A 14313-nucleotide genomic window follows, 5' to 3' on the forward strand; every position below is an offset into this window, starting at 1 on the left:
TCTTTTTTGAACACTGATGGACGGTAGGCATCCACTTACAGATCGTGGATGCAGCACCTTTGTGCAGGCTTTGTATGTGTGCTGCCAGGCTGTGGTATCTTCATGAGCAGCAATGGGTAAGTAGATCAGATATTATGCAGTAGTAACATGAGTCTTGGTTAGGCCTATTATTAATCACTGACCGGGTTTTGTTGTTGTAATTGTGATTCTGACCAAAGCAGAAAATTGCAGTTGCTTAACAGATTAGATTTTGCATTTAATTTCACACATGGCCTCTTTAAACATAAAGGTAGACATTAAGAAATGTGTAAATAGGGAAGAAAGTGCTGCCTTTCAAAGAGCACACTTGGTCTTGGAGCCTTACAGCAAATACTCTCTTTCTTGGTATTTACATATACTAGTCTGTATATTTGTTTGATAAAAAGCTTAAGTATATGTACAAACAAATGAAGCAAAATCTTCAGAATTTATTCTTTTAAACTAAAGTTTATCTACTAAACCACGGTCCTTCTCCTGACATGACAAGAGATGACTGAGCTGGTAGAAAGCTCACTGCAGCAATGAGATGGAAGGCCTTGTTTCCTTCACTTTCCCAATCCTCCGTCTGGTCCTGTGGTCCCACACCTTCCAAGGTGCCACCACCAGCACTTGGGTTGATTCAACTCATCCACTCACAAGAAAGCTGTCTACGTTTTTGCTGGATGATTTATGAAGGGTTCTAATAAGCACGAGATCTGGTATAAGGTAAGTGGGAGAAATATGCAGTGGCATGTAGGAAAAAGAAAACTTAAATAAAACCTTTGCTCTTGAACAAACTCATAGTTTTAACTCTTACTAGGTATTTTCCTTTGTATCGTATCCATGCTGGGTATTTAACGTTAAATACTGGATGTTTAAGTATTGAATACTTACTTTGTAGTTACTTATCTTTGGAGAAGTTGAACTGAAGCTGCTTGAACAACTTGAGCAATCACAGGTGTTTATTTCCTAAATGAAGTAGGCACTGCATCAGAAATGTAAAACCTACTATAAGGCCTTTTCAAAACTTGTATTTAAGTGTACCAGTTTCCAGACTGAAATATTTTTCCTGATCCTTTGAGGTCTGGGTGCTACTTTTAAAGTGTGGGCTTCTAGAGGCTCCCAGAATGTAGGCAGCAAGATGCCTGCATTTGATGGCCCCTTTTATTTCAGTGTTTCTGTAATCTAGGTGCTATGCAAGGAGCCCTGGGGACTCTGAAAGCAGGAGGGAAAGGAGGAGCTAAAGACCTTGCAATCATTATGAAAAGGCTAGAGAAGCTGTGCAAGAAGAGTGGGAGGGGACCAAGTGCTTGGGAACCATGTCCAGGAAAGAAAAAAAAAAAAAAATTAGCAGCAAACAGGCGAGTGTGTGCAACAGCAGATTATGAATAGACACAGAGAAGGAAAAAAGTTCAATAGCAAATTATAGGTAGAACAATAAGAAAAAAAAAAAGGAACAGAAGGAAATGAAATGTTAAATGTAAAGCAAAAGTAGTTAATGTAGTTATATGTATTTTCAACATGGACAAAATTTACTGCTTCAAAAATAGCCAAAATACATTTGATACTGTTCTGTTATTTTCCATATAAGCAATTAGTGTAGTTGCCATTGTGAACAAAGATAATGTATGTTATGGTAAAATAGAGGAATGGTGTCCACCTGGTGAAAATACGGGGAAGCTGCTCCCACAGGGGTCAACAGCAAACTAAATTGTATTTTAAACACTAATGGAAGTACTATTGCTTCCCTTGTTGGTACATCATAGGACCCGCTGTTCCCAGCTGGAGTTAGTCTTCTGCTGACATTCAGTATTTTGCCAAATTAGTCAGGACAGTTTTGCAGTAATTGTTTTTGATGTTTCAAAGTGAATGGGCTGGCTTTCTATTAAATGGACAGAGAGTTTAAAAGTTAGATGGGAAATTTTATTAATTTGAGTTTTGGCTAGCTTTTTTTTTAAAAAGAAAGTAAGTAGTGTCAGAATGCTGTAAATTTGTTCAACTTCCCCATAATTTTCAGAATTGTTGAAATCCAGTAGGTACAAATGTCCCCTTTTTTTTTTGTATTTGTAGCTAGGAACTGTATAGCTAAAGTCATAATAAACAGATGACATAAAAGACATTTTCCAAAGAACTGAGATCCTATTTTCCCAAGACTTTTACTGAGAATCTGTACCCCACCAGCTGTATTCCAACTCTCAGTTCAGTTGACTGATTAAAAAACTTAATTGGATGTTCAAATATAGGAGGAGATTCTGGTATTCTTTGGGGAGTTCTAGCCAGCTGGCTCAGCTCATCTTGTGTGGTTGGGAGAAAAAGCACACATCTGACTGTTGTCTTCCAGTGGGCAAAACAAGAGTGACTTAATTTAGTGTAATTCGCTGTGCTACAGTATTTGCTCTATCTAGCTGCCCTCTTCTGTCCCTCCTGCTTCTCTGCATAAGTTTGTCCTCATTGCACGATGCATACCTTCACTTCAGGTTGAAGTCACCATTACTAAACGAGGAAGTCCTGCTTCTCACATTGCTTATGCATGCCTGTTCTGGTCCTTACTGGAGTGATCTTGCTCACTTCACTGACCCTAAGAAAGTGGATATTTTTTGGCCACGTTATTGTGTTAAATCTTCTCAACAAAGGTCTGGTGAAAGTCAAGGAAGATGGAAGGGTACAACACCTACTTCAGTTGGCTTGTTTGTCTTGAAGACTTCATCTTCAGTGACTGCAGTTCATGGTTCAGAACCTCAGATGCTTAAGTGAACTAGAGTAGTGAAGTAGGAAGCTTCTGTCCAGAGCAGAAATTCCCAGTGTTAAAACAAACCATGACCCTTTTTCCCTGTCGATAAGTGCTGAAGAAGAGTGCATGCAGTTACCAACTTCATTTAAAAAAAATAAAAGGGTTGTCAGAGTTTTTTTAACTTTTTATCATAGGCTGAATTAGCATTTTCTCTTTGCTATGATTAACCTGTATAAATGTTTATTTGCAAATTATTTTGCAAAATAATATAGAGACTAGCAGAGTTTAAAATACTGCTACCCCTCCTCCACCAAAATGACAGCACTTAACATCAAAGTTAGAATTAAAATATAACCAGTGACAAGTGCATTCAAAAGGCTCTGTCAGATGAGTAGAAGGAAATATGTTCATAAGATTAAGTAACAAGAACTGTTTACACAGTTCAGAAATGCCTGGAAACAGTCAAAAAGTTACCACCTGAATAGAGAGCAGTGTACTTGGGAAGAGGTGCTTAAGATTTTTGAGAGGAAAATACATCCAAGTTCTTGACTGTGAAAATGATAATAGTGATAAATTTGTATGTGATAGGAATTAATTGAAAGACATTTACAGTATAGAAAGAGCAAGCTCAAAGTGTTTGAAAGATGGCTTTTAAACCTGGTGTTTCCTTCCTGTTCTCTACATCAATGGAACAAGTGAGGGTAGCAGCAATAAAACTTTTGTTGGCAGATGAGACTGTAGATAGAAAAGTTTGTTGGGTTTTTTGTTTGTTTGTTTAAAAAAAAAAAAGTTTAAATGAACCCGTACTGTTGATCAAAGTAATCAAACAGTGTTGCTAATAACTTCCTACCGTAATTAATGTAGCTTATTCATGGCTGGTAATCTGAGGAAAAACAAGGAATTTTCCTATGCTTTCCAAACTTCAAGTATACTTTTTAAGGGCAGATCAGCCTCAAACATTCTAGTTAATATAAGTAGGCATCATTAAAACAATAAAATGCTCTAAATCAGGTTTGGCAACTGCATTGTGGTAAATAATTTGGCAGAGCATTGTACTTTTTATTACCTGAAGTCATCAGTTATTTCATTTTTGGCTCCAATCCCAGTTCAGCTGAAGCCAATAAAAGCTTGCCATAGACTTTGATAGGACCAGAATCGAATGCTTCATGACTCACACTTTGATGAACTGTGGCGAGGCAGTGCACTTCCATTTGGTACTTTGGTTTTGCTCTTCTAATGAAGTCATCAAAAAAACAGAAATACATATTGCTTATAATACTATTCATCAGAGTATTTGATAAATCAAATAGTAGGCTTTCTTGTTTCACTGAAGCAAAAAACAGGTTAAGTGATATATTTTTCAGTCGACAGAGCCAGAGGCCACCTTTCTGACCCTCAGTTATTTGCTCCAACTAATAATCTGTCCTTATTTCTAAAAAGTTGCATGCTGTAAGCTTGTATGATGCTGAAAGGGCAACACAGGAAGTTTTTGGAAAATTCTTCAAGGCAATGGCTAGCAGCATTTAGTGTGACATGTTTAAACCTGTTCTGAAACAGAATTTAAGAATTACGTAATTTTTCCCAGTGTTTTGTTTAGACACTTCTGTTTTCAACTATCATAGTAGATCTCTGTTAATTCACTTAAAGTCCACTGCCTTTCCTACTGGCCCTTGAAAGACAGTCCAGAAGTCCAAACACTGATGATTTACAGCTGTACACAAATTAGATGAAACTTGCTGCTGCTTTGCTCCTCAAAATCTACCTCCTCCTCCCACCTAAGGACACTTGTATTTGCTGTTTTCTATGTTCTAATAGCAACTGCATTTTCAAAGGAAACTGCATGTAAAATTTGGAAATGTGGCAACACTTCTGAATGCTCAAGTCACCATACCCTACCTCTTGCTGATTTTTTCCTCTGCTAATCCTGATGAATCAGAAATTCTAAAAAGAGACAAGATAAAAGGTAGGAGTGTCTTGGGCCAGGAATCAATGTATGAAAGAAACAAAACAAACTCAACGCAAACAACTTCTATTCAAGGGAATTTTCTCCCTTTACAAGGAGAGGTAAGTTTACATTATGTTCAACTAAATTTTAAACTTTGCTCCTTATTTATAATAAGCAGAATGTGTTTTGCAAATTGTCATGTTACATGCAACCAGTATCTGAATGTCAATCACTGCATATTTTGAGGATCTTCAGGGTCTAAAGTGCAGATTCTTTGAGTACATTTGAAGTGTTATACCCTACAGAAGGTGCAGTTTACTGCCTAAAGAGCTACAGCATTGATGTTTAACAGTTACACCATCTTAAGGCTTTTTATTAATTGTGAAGGTCAAGATTTTTGCTTGCTTTGCATGGAATCATTTGCAAATGATTTCTAGGAATAGTAGAAGAATCAAATTTCAAGTGATTAAGTAGGTTTCTGTACAATTTCAGTAGTTTATTTAAAATATGACTTTGCCAGATGCGAACATTGCCGTAGTAACATTAAAGCATCTCTGAACTCTCACAAGCCCTGTGAAATCCCTTTCCTTGAAAGTGCTTCTGTCGGTCCCATTAAACTAGTCATTTTTGAGTCCCTGGAAAAGTCTAGAGAAAAGTGTGCTCTATAGCTCAAGATGCACATTAACAAATTTTAAAATTGTTAGCTAAATGAAAAGGAAATACAGGAGAAATGTTTTTGCAAGCTTGTAATTCCATAGCTTCATTATAAATCTGTATTTTGGTTATCAACAGTGATCTCACACAATTGAGTTATTTCAGTCTTACAGAATAGTAACCTCCAAGAACTTCAAAATGCTTTTACAAGTAGGGCAAAAGTCAGGTGAAGCTATCCTAACACGAGGATTCCCCCATCTCTCAGTAAGAAAGAAGCTGCAAAGAGGTTTGTGATTTGTCAAAAGCCAAATCTGATGCTGAAGCTTTAGGAATAAGAACACGGTCCAATGTCCATTGATACCAGCTGGGTTGTATGTATTTTTCAAAGGGCAAGACCTCCTTATGTAGCATTTTCAATATACTCTCTTTATATTGCAAGATTTGGAGCATTTTCTTTTTTACAAAAGCATTTACAGATTAAAAATCTCATAGCAATCCTCTGCATCTCACTCAATAGCACTGTAGGTTCTAGCATGTTAAAAAAAATAAAACTCAATGAAATGTTACATATAAATATTCAACCTTTATAATATAAAGTGCATTTTAGGCACCAAATGAAAATACCACTTGCTGCTGTCAGCATTGGCCAAATGGGAGTGTGTGTGGGGGGGGGGGGTTGGAATTCGTTGCTGCTTAAAAAACGTCATTGTGTCCAACTATATAGCTACTGTAATACAAGAAAACACCAGCTTGACATGTTGCCTGTGAGACCCTCTAATACGGCTTCCTGCGGCTAGGGGAAGCCTTTTCCACTACGGTGCCATTTGACTAGGAGGTAAAGGGACAGCAGTGTTGGTCTGTGACTTGCTCAGCAAGATCTGTAGGCCATAAAATGCTGGGGGTTGATATTTTAATCAGACGTAAAATTAAGGGTGGCTACAACTGGAGATACAGAAATTGTGTTGATACAGTTAACCAGTAACTCCCTGAAATTCTTGACTATTGCTCTGTGGATACTGGTTATTTATCTAGTATGATGTTTCATTCTACTTAAAAGTATCATTTTGTCATCCCAGTAGGGCAATACATACTTATGCAAAGTGCTTCTGTGGGGTAGTTTGGTCTTTGATTCCACAAGCTAAATGTCGTTCTCAACATTCAAATTTTTAAACTGCAAGAGAAGTATTATCTGTGAAACCTGGGTACTTTTTTAACAAGGGACAAATCTCTAGCTATTTGCTTAACATCCCCTGACCCATAATACTCTACTTGTTCAGCACTAAATACCAGGTCGAAGTGAATACCAAAACCATTTGATAAAAGTATACTTTGTCTGAATGGGTAATGTGGCATGCAATTAATCGTTCCTTTTCATCCAAAATTATAATCACAAAAATACAACAAATTGAGTAGTGTGTTAACCAGCAATGTCTAAAACAAACCAGTGTAATCCAGAAGCAGCAATATATATACATTTGAAAGATCAAATAATGAAATAATTTTCATACTCAAATCTATTACTAGAATGAATATAAAATTCACACAGCAATGAAATGAATATATCAAACAACAAAGTAGACTTCTTATGGTGTTTAAAGTATGAATAGTCACAAAAAAGTTAGTGTCAATAAAACCAATTAAAGTACTGTTCCTTCTAAAGAAAGAAAAGATGAAACTATTAATGAAACATCAATAGTATGATGGGATGGCTCAAAGTGCATATGGAAGAGGGTGGCAGCGCAGGACGTATTCTTTATGCATTCCATTCTCTTTGTGCAATAACCTTGTGCAAAGAATAGTCCTGCAGCCTTTGCAACAGATCACCTCTTTTCCCAAATGGGATTTTCACTTGTTCCTAGTTGTGCTAAAGATCTTTCACATTTTTGTAAACTGTCTTGCAATATGCAAGGTAGCACGCACTTTTTAAAAAAGTATGTTATGTTTCAGTAATCCCCCCTTACCGCAGAAGGAGGTTTGTGGCTAAGGGGCAGGAAGAGACATAGACTTTTTAAACACCCGTGCCCCTTTTGGGGGCCCTGGATAAGGGGGTGGTGGCACATCATATTGTCCATCTGAAGTAACTGCTTGCTCATAGGTTGGTAGTCCTGAATCATCAGTTCTGGGAGGAAGTGGGTTTAAAGAAAATTCTTCATGCCTTCTGAAGATGCTAGATGAATTACGTCTTCTACTTCTTACATAATCCAAGTACCTAAACAAAGTTAACAGCATTATAAGTGGCAGCTTCTGTTTTAAAGGGAAGAAAGAATATAAAGTCTTAGTTGTAAAAAAAAAACCCAAACAAAAAACCCCCACAAACAAACAAACAAAAAACCCATACAAAACCAAAACAAACAAAAAACCCATAAACAAACAAAAAAAAACCCCCACCAAAAAAACACTTGCCTTCAATGATCATAAAGACCAGAAGCCAAATACTCTCTCCAAACCATAGGGTAAGAAAAGCTCACTAATGTGAAATTTATAGGGAGGGGGAAGCACAGAATCCTCTTGTATGCTTTTCAAGTTTAGGATAAAGGAACGAGGGCTAGAGAATTGGTAGAGAAGCATTTCCTCCAACCTACTTCATTTCACATCTGAGGTAGAGTACATGCCATGAAGAGCACACACCCTACTTTAAAGAGCGAACAGAACACGTTAGGCTTTCCATTGCAGGCCCCAACCTATTAAAATTATTCCATCTTTTTAGTAAGAATATTTTGGAACAAAGAACACGCACAAAAAAAAAACCCCAAAGGTACATCAGCCATGCAAGTAGTGTTTTATGTTTTTGTGTTATTAATTAACTTCAGCATAACTACTGCTAGTGCTCACCTAACTTTGCTTCCAGGAAAGTAAGAACTAGAACTCCCGTTGGATTCTCTGAGAATACAGTTAGACCAACCCACAGTGATTTTTAAATTCCACTCTTAAGCAAGAGTTTGTTTTGGTGGGTTTTTTTTTTTTTAAGGCAATGAAATTCCTTACCCTGGTGGTTGCCTTGATTTGCATCTACTTTTGCAGCAGTAGAAGATAAGCAGTACAATTATAACTAACAGCACTCCAGCAGCAACTAGACTGATGAGAAGTCCTGTAACATTAATCTTTCGTAGTGTCTCATCACCTGAAGATAAAACATTAGTTATTTTCATTATGCGTTCTTTCCATCTACATAGTATACAGTACTCACTGTGAAATACTAATTTTGCTGTGCTATAAAGCTGTTCCTTTCCACAAATGTCTAGCTTGTGGTGAGAAGCCATATCTGTGCAACACACCCGAAGAATACCATTCACATTTAGCTTAAAGCAAAAGTGAGTAGATATTCCCTTTTCTGTACATAAAACTGTTGAGAAGTTTGTCTTCTAATGCCTTTCAAATATTACTTCATGTACTTGCGACCTTGATCAAGCTGCAGATCCTTCTTCAAGTCATACTGACCATTTTTTAATAAAACATCTGGCATAAGACTACTCTGAACCTGAATCAGACTATTAAAGAAGGGGGGGGGAGGGGGTGGGACAAACAAAACAAAACCACAGGAAGCATCTACAGAATTACTGCAAAGTTTACCGATTGTGTAATAAAACAAAGAAATGGACAACAAAATTCATACTGTTTTTACCTACAGACTTGTAATGGATCCCACTGTGAGTAAGATGCTTCAGTGAGTATGTTTTATTGTATCAGATAATGCAATTTACTTGCACAGTTCACAGTAAATTTCAGTAAAAAGATCAATTCTGATTTTGCTAACAATGCATGGTGTATTTTTAAGAACGTACTATTAAAACAAACAAAATATTGCAATATAAGAAAAGAATAAAAAGATGACTTACCTATTTTTATTTTAGGGCCTTTAGTTGAATAGTCTTTCCAAAAATCCATCTATAAAAACACAAAAGATCAGATTTATATGAGCTACATAATTGGCAGGCTTATTGACAATTTTTTTTTTAATATGGTACTGTGGGCAAAATTTAACAATGGCATAAACAGAAGCAACTCCCGCTGAAGGATCTGTACTTGCTTATCCCACTGTATTTTTCTCATACATTCAAGTTTGCATAAAAATTACAATTTCACAAAGAAGAACATGCCAGCTGGTGAAAAAGAAAAGTGCATTTAATTGTCCAATGTTACCGCATACTTCTGCCTGATTACAGTAGAAGTTAGCATATATTCTGACACTAAAAAAATGCTTACAATTAATCCCTACAGAAGAGTATTAATGAGGCAAAGCCAAGTTCTTAAGAATCAGACATCTGCATGAACAGTATTTGAATTCATATCAGTAATTGAATTCGTATCACCTATGAAAAATAATGGGATTCATTTAAGAGAAAAACCTTCATGTTGCATGACTGTTATGCATTAAATGTGTTTAGCTATAATTTCCACTTTTGCTACCCAGCAAAAGACTCTAAGATTCTGATTTAACACTTGCACCTTTTTCTTAGGAAAATGCTAGCAGTGGCAAACTAGCATTTCTGCCTTCAGGATAGGAGTATATTCCTTGCTCTTTCTGCAGGTTAGTGCAGAGCACACCTAAAATCACAAAGAGATTCTCGCTGCATGCAGCAAGAGCCAGTCTTCAGACAATCATAACGTTCCATAATTGGGCTGAAAGCTTTCTTATATATTTTTTTTTAATACCAGGTTTCTTCCAAGCTGTATATAAGTAGCGATTTAGAAGATAATGCTATAGGAATACTCAGCAATAGCTGAACTGCGAATTTGCTCCATACTCCTCTTTTCTAAAACACTTCTTTGGCATGACACAAGGACACAATCAGCCAATTAATACATAGAGCATGTGGAACACATTCAAATTGGATGCTGAGAAGTTACTAAAAAAAAAAAGAGATTCTGAAAACACATATAGGTATATCCACAAGCAGTACGTCTGAAGTTTCATTTATATTTGTTTGCAGAATTGGAGCCCTTATCTAAAGTCTTTAAGACAATAGTACACATTCAGGTGTATTCACTGTGTATCTAAAGCAATAACCCCATCTAATTGGGGCCTCTACTTTTACAGTAAAATAAGCAATCATTTTAAGTGCTGTTTTCAGAAGGGCTACAGTATTTAGATACAGTAATGATTTAGTCAGTAATCTCCTTCAGTATATTAAATTTAGTTTGAACAGCTACCGTTTTATCAGGGTCTTCAAAAATTTCTCTCGCTTCTTCATAATTGCACAGCTCTTCAAAGCATTCTCTTTCCAGGTTATCCGCTGTGAATGCTTCAAAATCAAATCTGTTATTCAGAAGATGCCGTCCAATGAATAAATTGGCCTCCTTTTCTGATGTGAACACTAACAAAAAAAAATCAAGTTGATTTAAAACAAGTTGGTATTTTTAAAGGATGGTTAATATCTTAACAGAGCATATTGAGACTCCTTCTTCCCCTAGCATCTCTCAACTACATACAGGGAAAGAAACATCAAGGTCTCCTCCTAAAATGTCGTCTTCACTGCTAACTTTTCTAACTATGCAATATAAAATAAACATATTTTCCTTTCTCATAAAGCATTTCAGCTATTCCTTATACTGGCCAAGAGAATTTGATTTTCATGACAGCTGTTGTTTAAGTTGTGGTATTATCCCTCTGGGATGTGGGCATAAGTTTTTTACTGGAGTTCTTAAGAACAAAGTAATAGTCACATAAAGCAGAAATTCAGTCGGATGCAAACCCAGCAAGACACTGACCTATTGGAGAAAGGAGGCAAGGGTGGAAAAAAAGGGAAAAAAACCAAAAAACTCTTCCTTCTAAAGAATCCTCAATAGACATTTATCAATATTCTGGTATCTTTGGGTTCCAAATTTTGTTTATGGAATTCGTATTTTAAGTCATGGCAGCAGAGTCCTATTCATTTTGCATTTATTCTCTTTCCACAATCGTAGCAGCAATTTTTATGTAAAGGTTGGCATATTGCCAAGTTTATTTGTTTTAAATTAGTCTGTGATAGAAGTTTTACTGACAACAGGCACTTCTGAAGACATTTAATTCTTTTCTTCTTTTGTGCTTATTACAGGCTCCATGAGGCCTCATGTTGTACGTTGTGAGGTGAGATTCCAGGAGAGTTCAGTGAAATTATAGAAGGCTTTGGAATACAGGAATGCATTTTCTCACCAGGCATTTTCCATAGTCAAGTTTTAGCCTGCTCTTGCTACGGCTTCTTTAAAAAAAAAAAAAATCTTTATATGACAGAACTAGTTTTCTGGCTTGGTTTTCAGTGAAAGCCTAATCTGTACTCCAAGAAATTCAGACTATTTCGTTAAGCAAAATGACTAGAGGATTATTTTTGCAAGCATAATGCAGAAACAGCATTGTTACATACCAAGCCAGACAGCTAAAAAAGGAGATGAGATTCAGAATAACGTTATTCAGCTACAAATTAGCTCTGTGTTCTTGTTAGCTTGTTTGGCAAGATTATCACATCATTCAGGAATGTTTACCCTAATAGTTACTGTTAGATCTTGCAATGGTATCTCAAAATGGTTTGCTCTCTGAAAACTAAGAAAACTGCAGTGTAACTTGCATATTGGTTGTTTATGTCTTAACTATTATAGTATATTGAAGGGATATTACAGTATATATTTATATAATTTATATAATGTTACAGTATATATTGAAGGAGCCACACATATGCATACACATTTGTGTAGGAAGGAAAATTTGTTATTCTAAAGTAATTGCAAGAAAATCTAAGCTTAAAATATTTATGCCATATCTAAGAGTAACCAGAGAGAAGGACTTAATCCAAAAAGATCCCCCAAACCCACAAGTGGAAAGGGAAAAGAATTACATGGAAAAAAATATTATCAATATCTCGGTTGAATGCAAATTGCGATAATAACTTCAATCTTCTGAAACAGAGATCTTCGGTTTTGCTCAGTAGTGTTTCATTCCTTACCATGCAAGTAGTATTCGCTATACTTCTGAATTAACTAAGATAATTGATGCATTTTAATTAACATGGAATGCATAGGTGAGCTGCCTGGAGCCTAGGACCCCTAATTCCCAGTGATACATGCTCCTTTTCTCTTTTGAAGAGTCTTTATCCATTTATCTGCACTTTCTTCATTTTGTAGGACATAGTCAAAGTACACCTACCTCCATCTCCGAATTACCTACAACCTGGTGATTTAAGATAGTATTTGGAGAATGAAACAGATGGATTTGAATTCTCTCCTATACGTGAGGCAACCGAATGCAGTTCTGCAGTCCTTAAGCCATGGTTCAACAAAATGGTAAATCCAGTTTTAGGATGCCTAGCATTTGATTAAAAATGCAGCCACACAATGTGCTGAATAAAGTAACTCTGCTGGTAAAAGATGTTCAGAAAATGCTGAAGGGGTAACCTCTCCATGCAGGTATCCCATAGTCTTGGCAACGGTTCTACTTGCTAAATGATTGGATAAAGAGTTGGGCCTCTCTCTTTCCAACTCTGTCTTTAAAGGAGTGATCTGGGCCTATTGTCAGGAGAGGGCTCTACGCTGTGAACTCACAGGAAAGAGGCAGCCTGGCAGCCCAACATTTCATGCCCCAGAGCAATATGGATTTTAATGAATAACCCGTCTCAAGCATTTTTCTGCTAGCCATGTTTTCTGCTCAACATACTGCCCTGAAGGAGCCTCCTGCTCAATGTGATGACTTTTTAAAGTCTGCCTTAAGGTTTCAGCACTCCTTATCCACTGAGGAAACTGGATAGGTAAGTTTCAAATTCCTTTTTGAAGCTCTGATGCTTAAATGTGAAGTATCACATGGCTTAGCATCCTAGTGCTTGAGTCCTTTTTGGGAACTTCATTTGTTTTTACCTCAATTCCTCTCCACTTCCCTCCCGAAGTGAAGAACTGCAATAGCAGCACTATGTTTATCTTTCAAGGTGTTGTAAGGGCATCTGGTATTGAGAAAAATGATCGATCTCAAAAAACAAGCAAATAAACCCTTTCAAATACAAAGCAATTTTAGATATACAAATAAAACTGTGATGTTCTCAAATAGTACCAAAGCAGTACTGTCTTAATACAAATTTCAAACTTTGGGAATTCTGATGTTCCTTAGAGGATTCTGATTATATCAATGACAATAATCCTAGAGATCTAAAGAAAGCTCAGTTGTCCCAATCTGCACTTGCTACTGGATCTGATAAATACTTAATAATGATACCCCAGTCAATTATCAATCATTTCAGTGAAAGATATTCTAATATTCTAAAATTAAGTATAAAACAGCTTTATTTTTTTAATGAAGTAAAAAAGAACTCCAAAACTATTTACATACGTAAAAAGATTTCTCAGCAGAAGCAAAGTTAGATACAGTTTTATTTTGGAAAGCATAAAATCATGTTAAAAGTAAGTTACCGTCTTTCCGTTCCGGTTGCTTCAAGTTATTTAATCTCCCTGTGCAGTGAGGAAACGCAAACACCATCACATGTAGTTGACACAGCAGTACCAAAAACGCAAACATGGCGTGGTATCTGTCAGACAGAAACTAACGTGAGTTAACAGATAAAATGACAGTGCAATCTTCTGAAGCGTCAGTGATGAACCTTGAATGAATCCCATAAATGAAGTCATCTAGCGCAAGCACCTACATGCAGTTGAGGCTAATGGGTCCCTAGAAGAAAAACGCCGATCCAAACTGGTCCTGCCTGTCTCCTGTGTCCTCCTTGCTTACGTAAGGTCCGCACCTGCCACCGGGCGCTCTGACCAGGCCGTCCCCCGCCCTCCCTCCCGGGGCAGCGGCTGAGCAGAGCAGCAGCCCGGTTAGCTGGCGGGTTAACGGGGACAGATCACGGACAAGGGGGTGCAGGTACGCCCTGAAACTTCGGAGCGCTCCGACTGTGCTGCCGGAGCAGCTGCAGCAGGTTATAAAAGCCACCCGGCGTACCCAGGCGTACCTTTTGTCAGGAGGAAGCCGCTGCCAACCTCCTCACGCCCAGCACCCCGCAGGGCAGTC

The 14313-nt window shown here is 37.1% G+C and overlaps 1 protein-coding gene across 1 annotated transcript; it reads right to left on the reverse strand.

Annotated features, from left to right (window-relative positions):
* Nucleotides 1–5227: 5227 nt before the first annotated feature.
* PRRG4 (proline rich and Gla domain 4) lies at nucleotides 5228–13931 on the reverse strand. Its single transcript, XM_075163247.1, is given in 7 exon segments — nucleotides 5228–7557; nucleotides 8334–8469; nucleotides 9185–9233; nucleotides 10500–10663; nucleotides 13716–13827; nucleotides 13829–13885; nucleotides 13887–13931. Coding segments are annotated over 7 exon segments (792 nt in total). The 3' UTR covers nucleotides 5228–7328.
* Nucleotides 13932–14313: the final 382 nt, after the last annotated feature.

This window comes from Calonectris borealis, chromosome 14, assembly GCF_964195595.1.
Source record: "Calonectris borealis chromosome 14, bCalBor7.hap1.2, whole genome shotgun sequence".
Classification (NCBI taxonomy): Eukaryota; Metazoa; Chordata; class Aves; order Procellariiformes; family Procellariidae; genus Calonectris; species Calonectris borealis.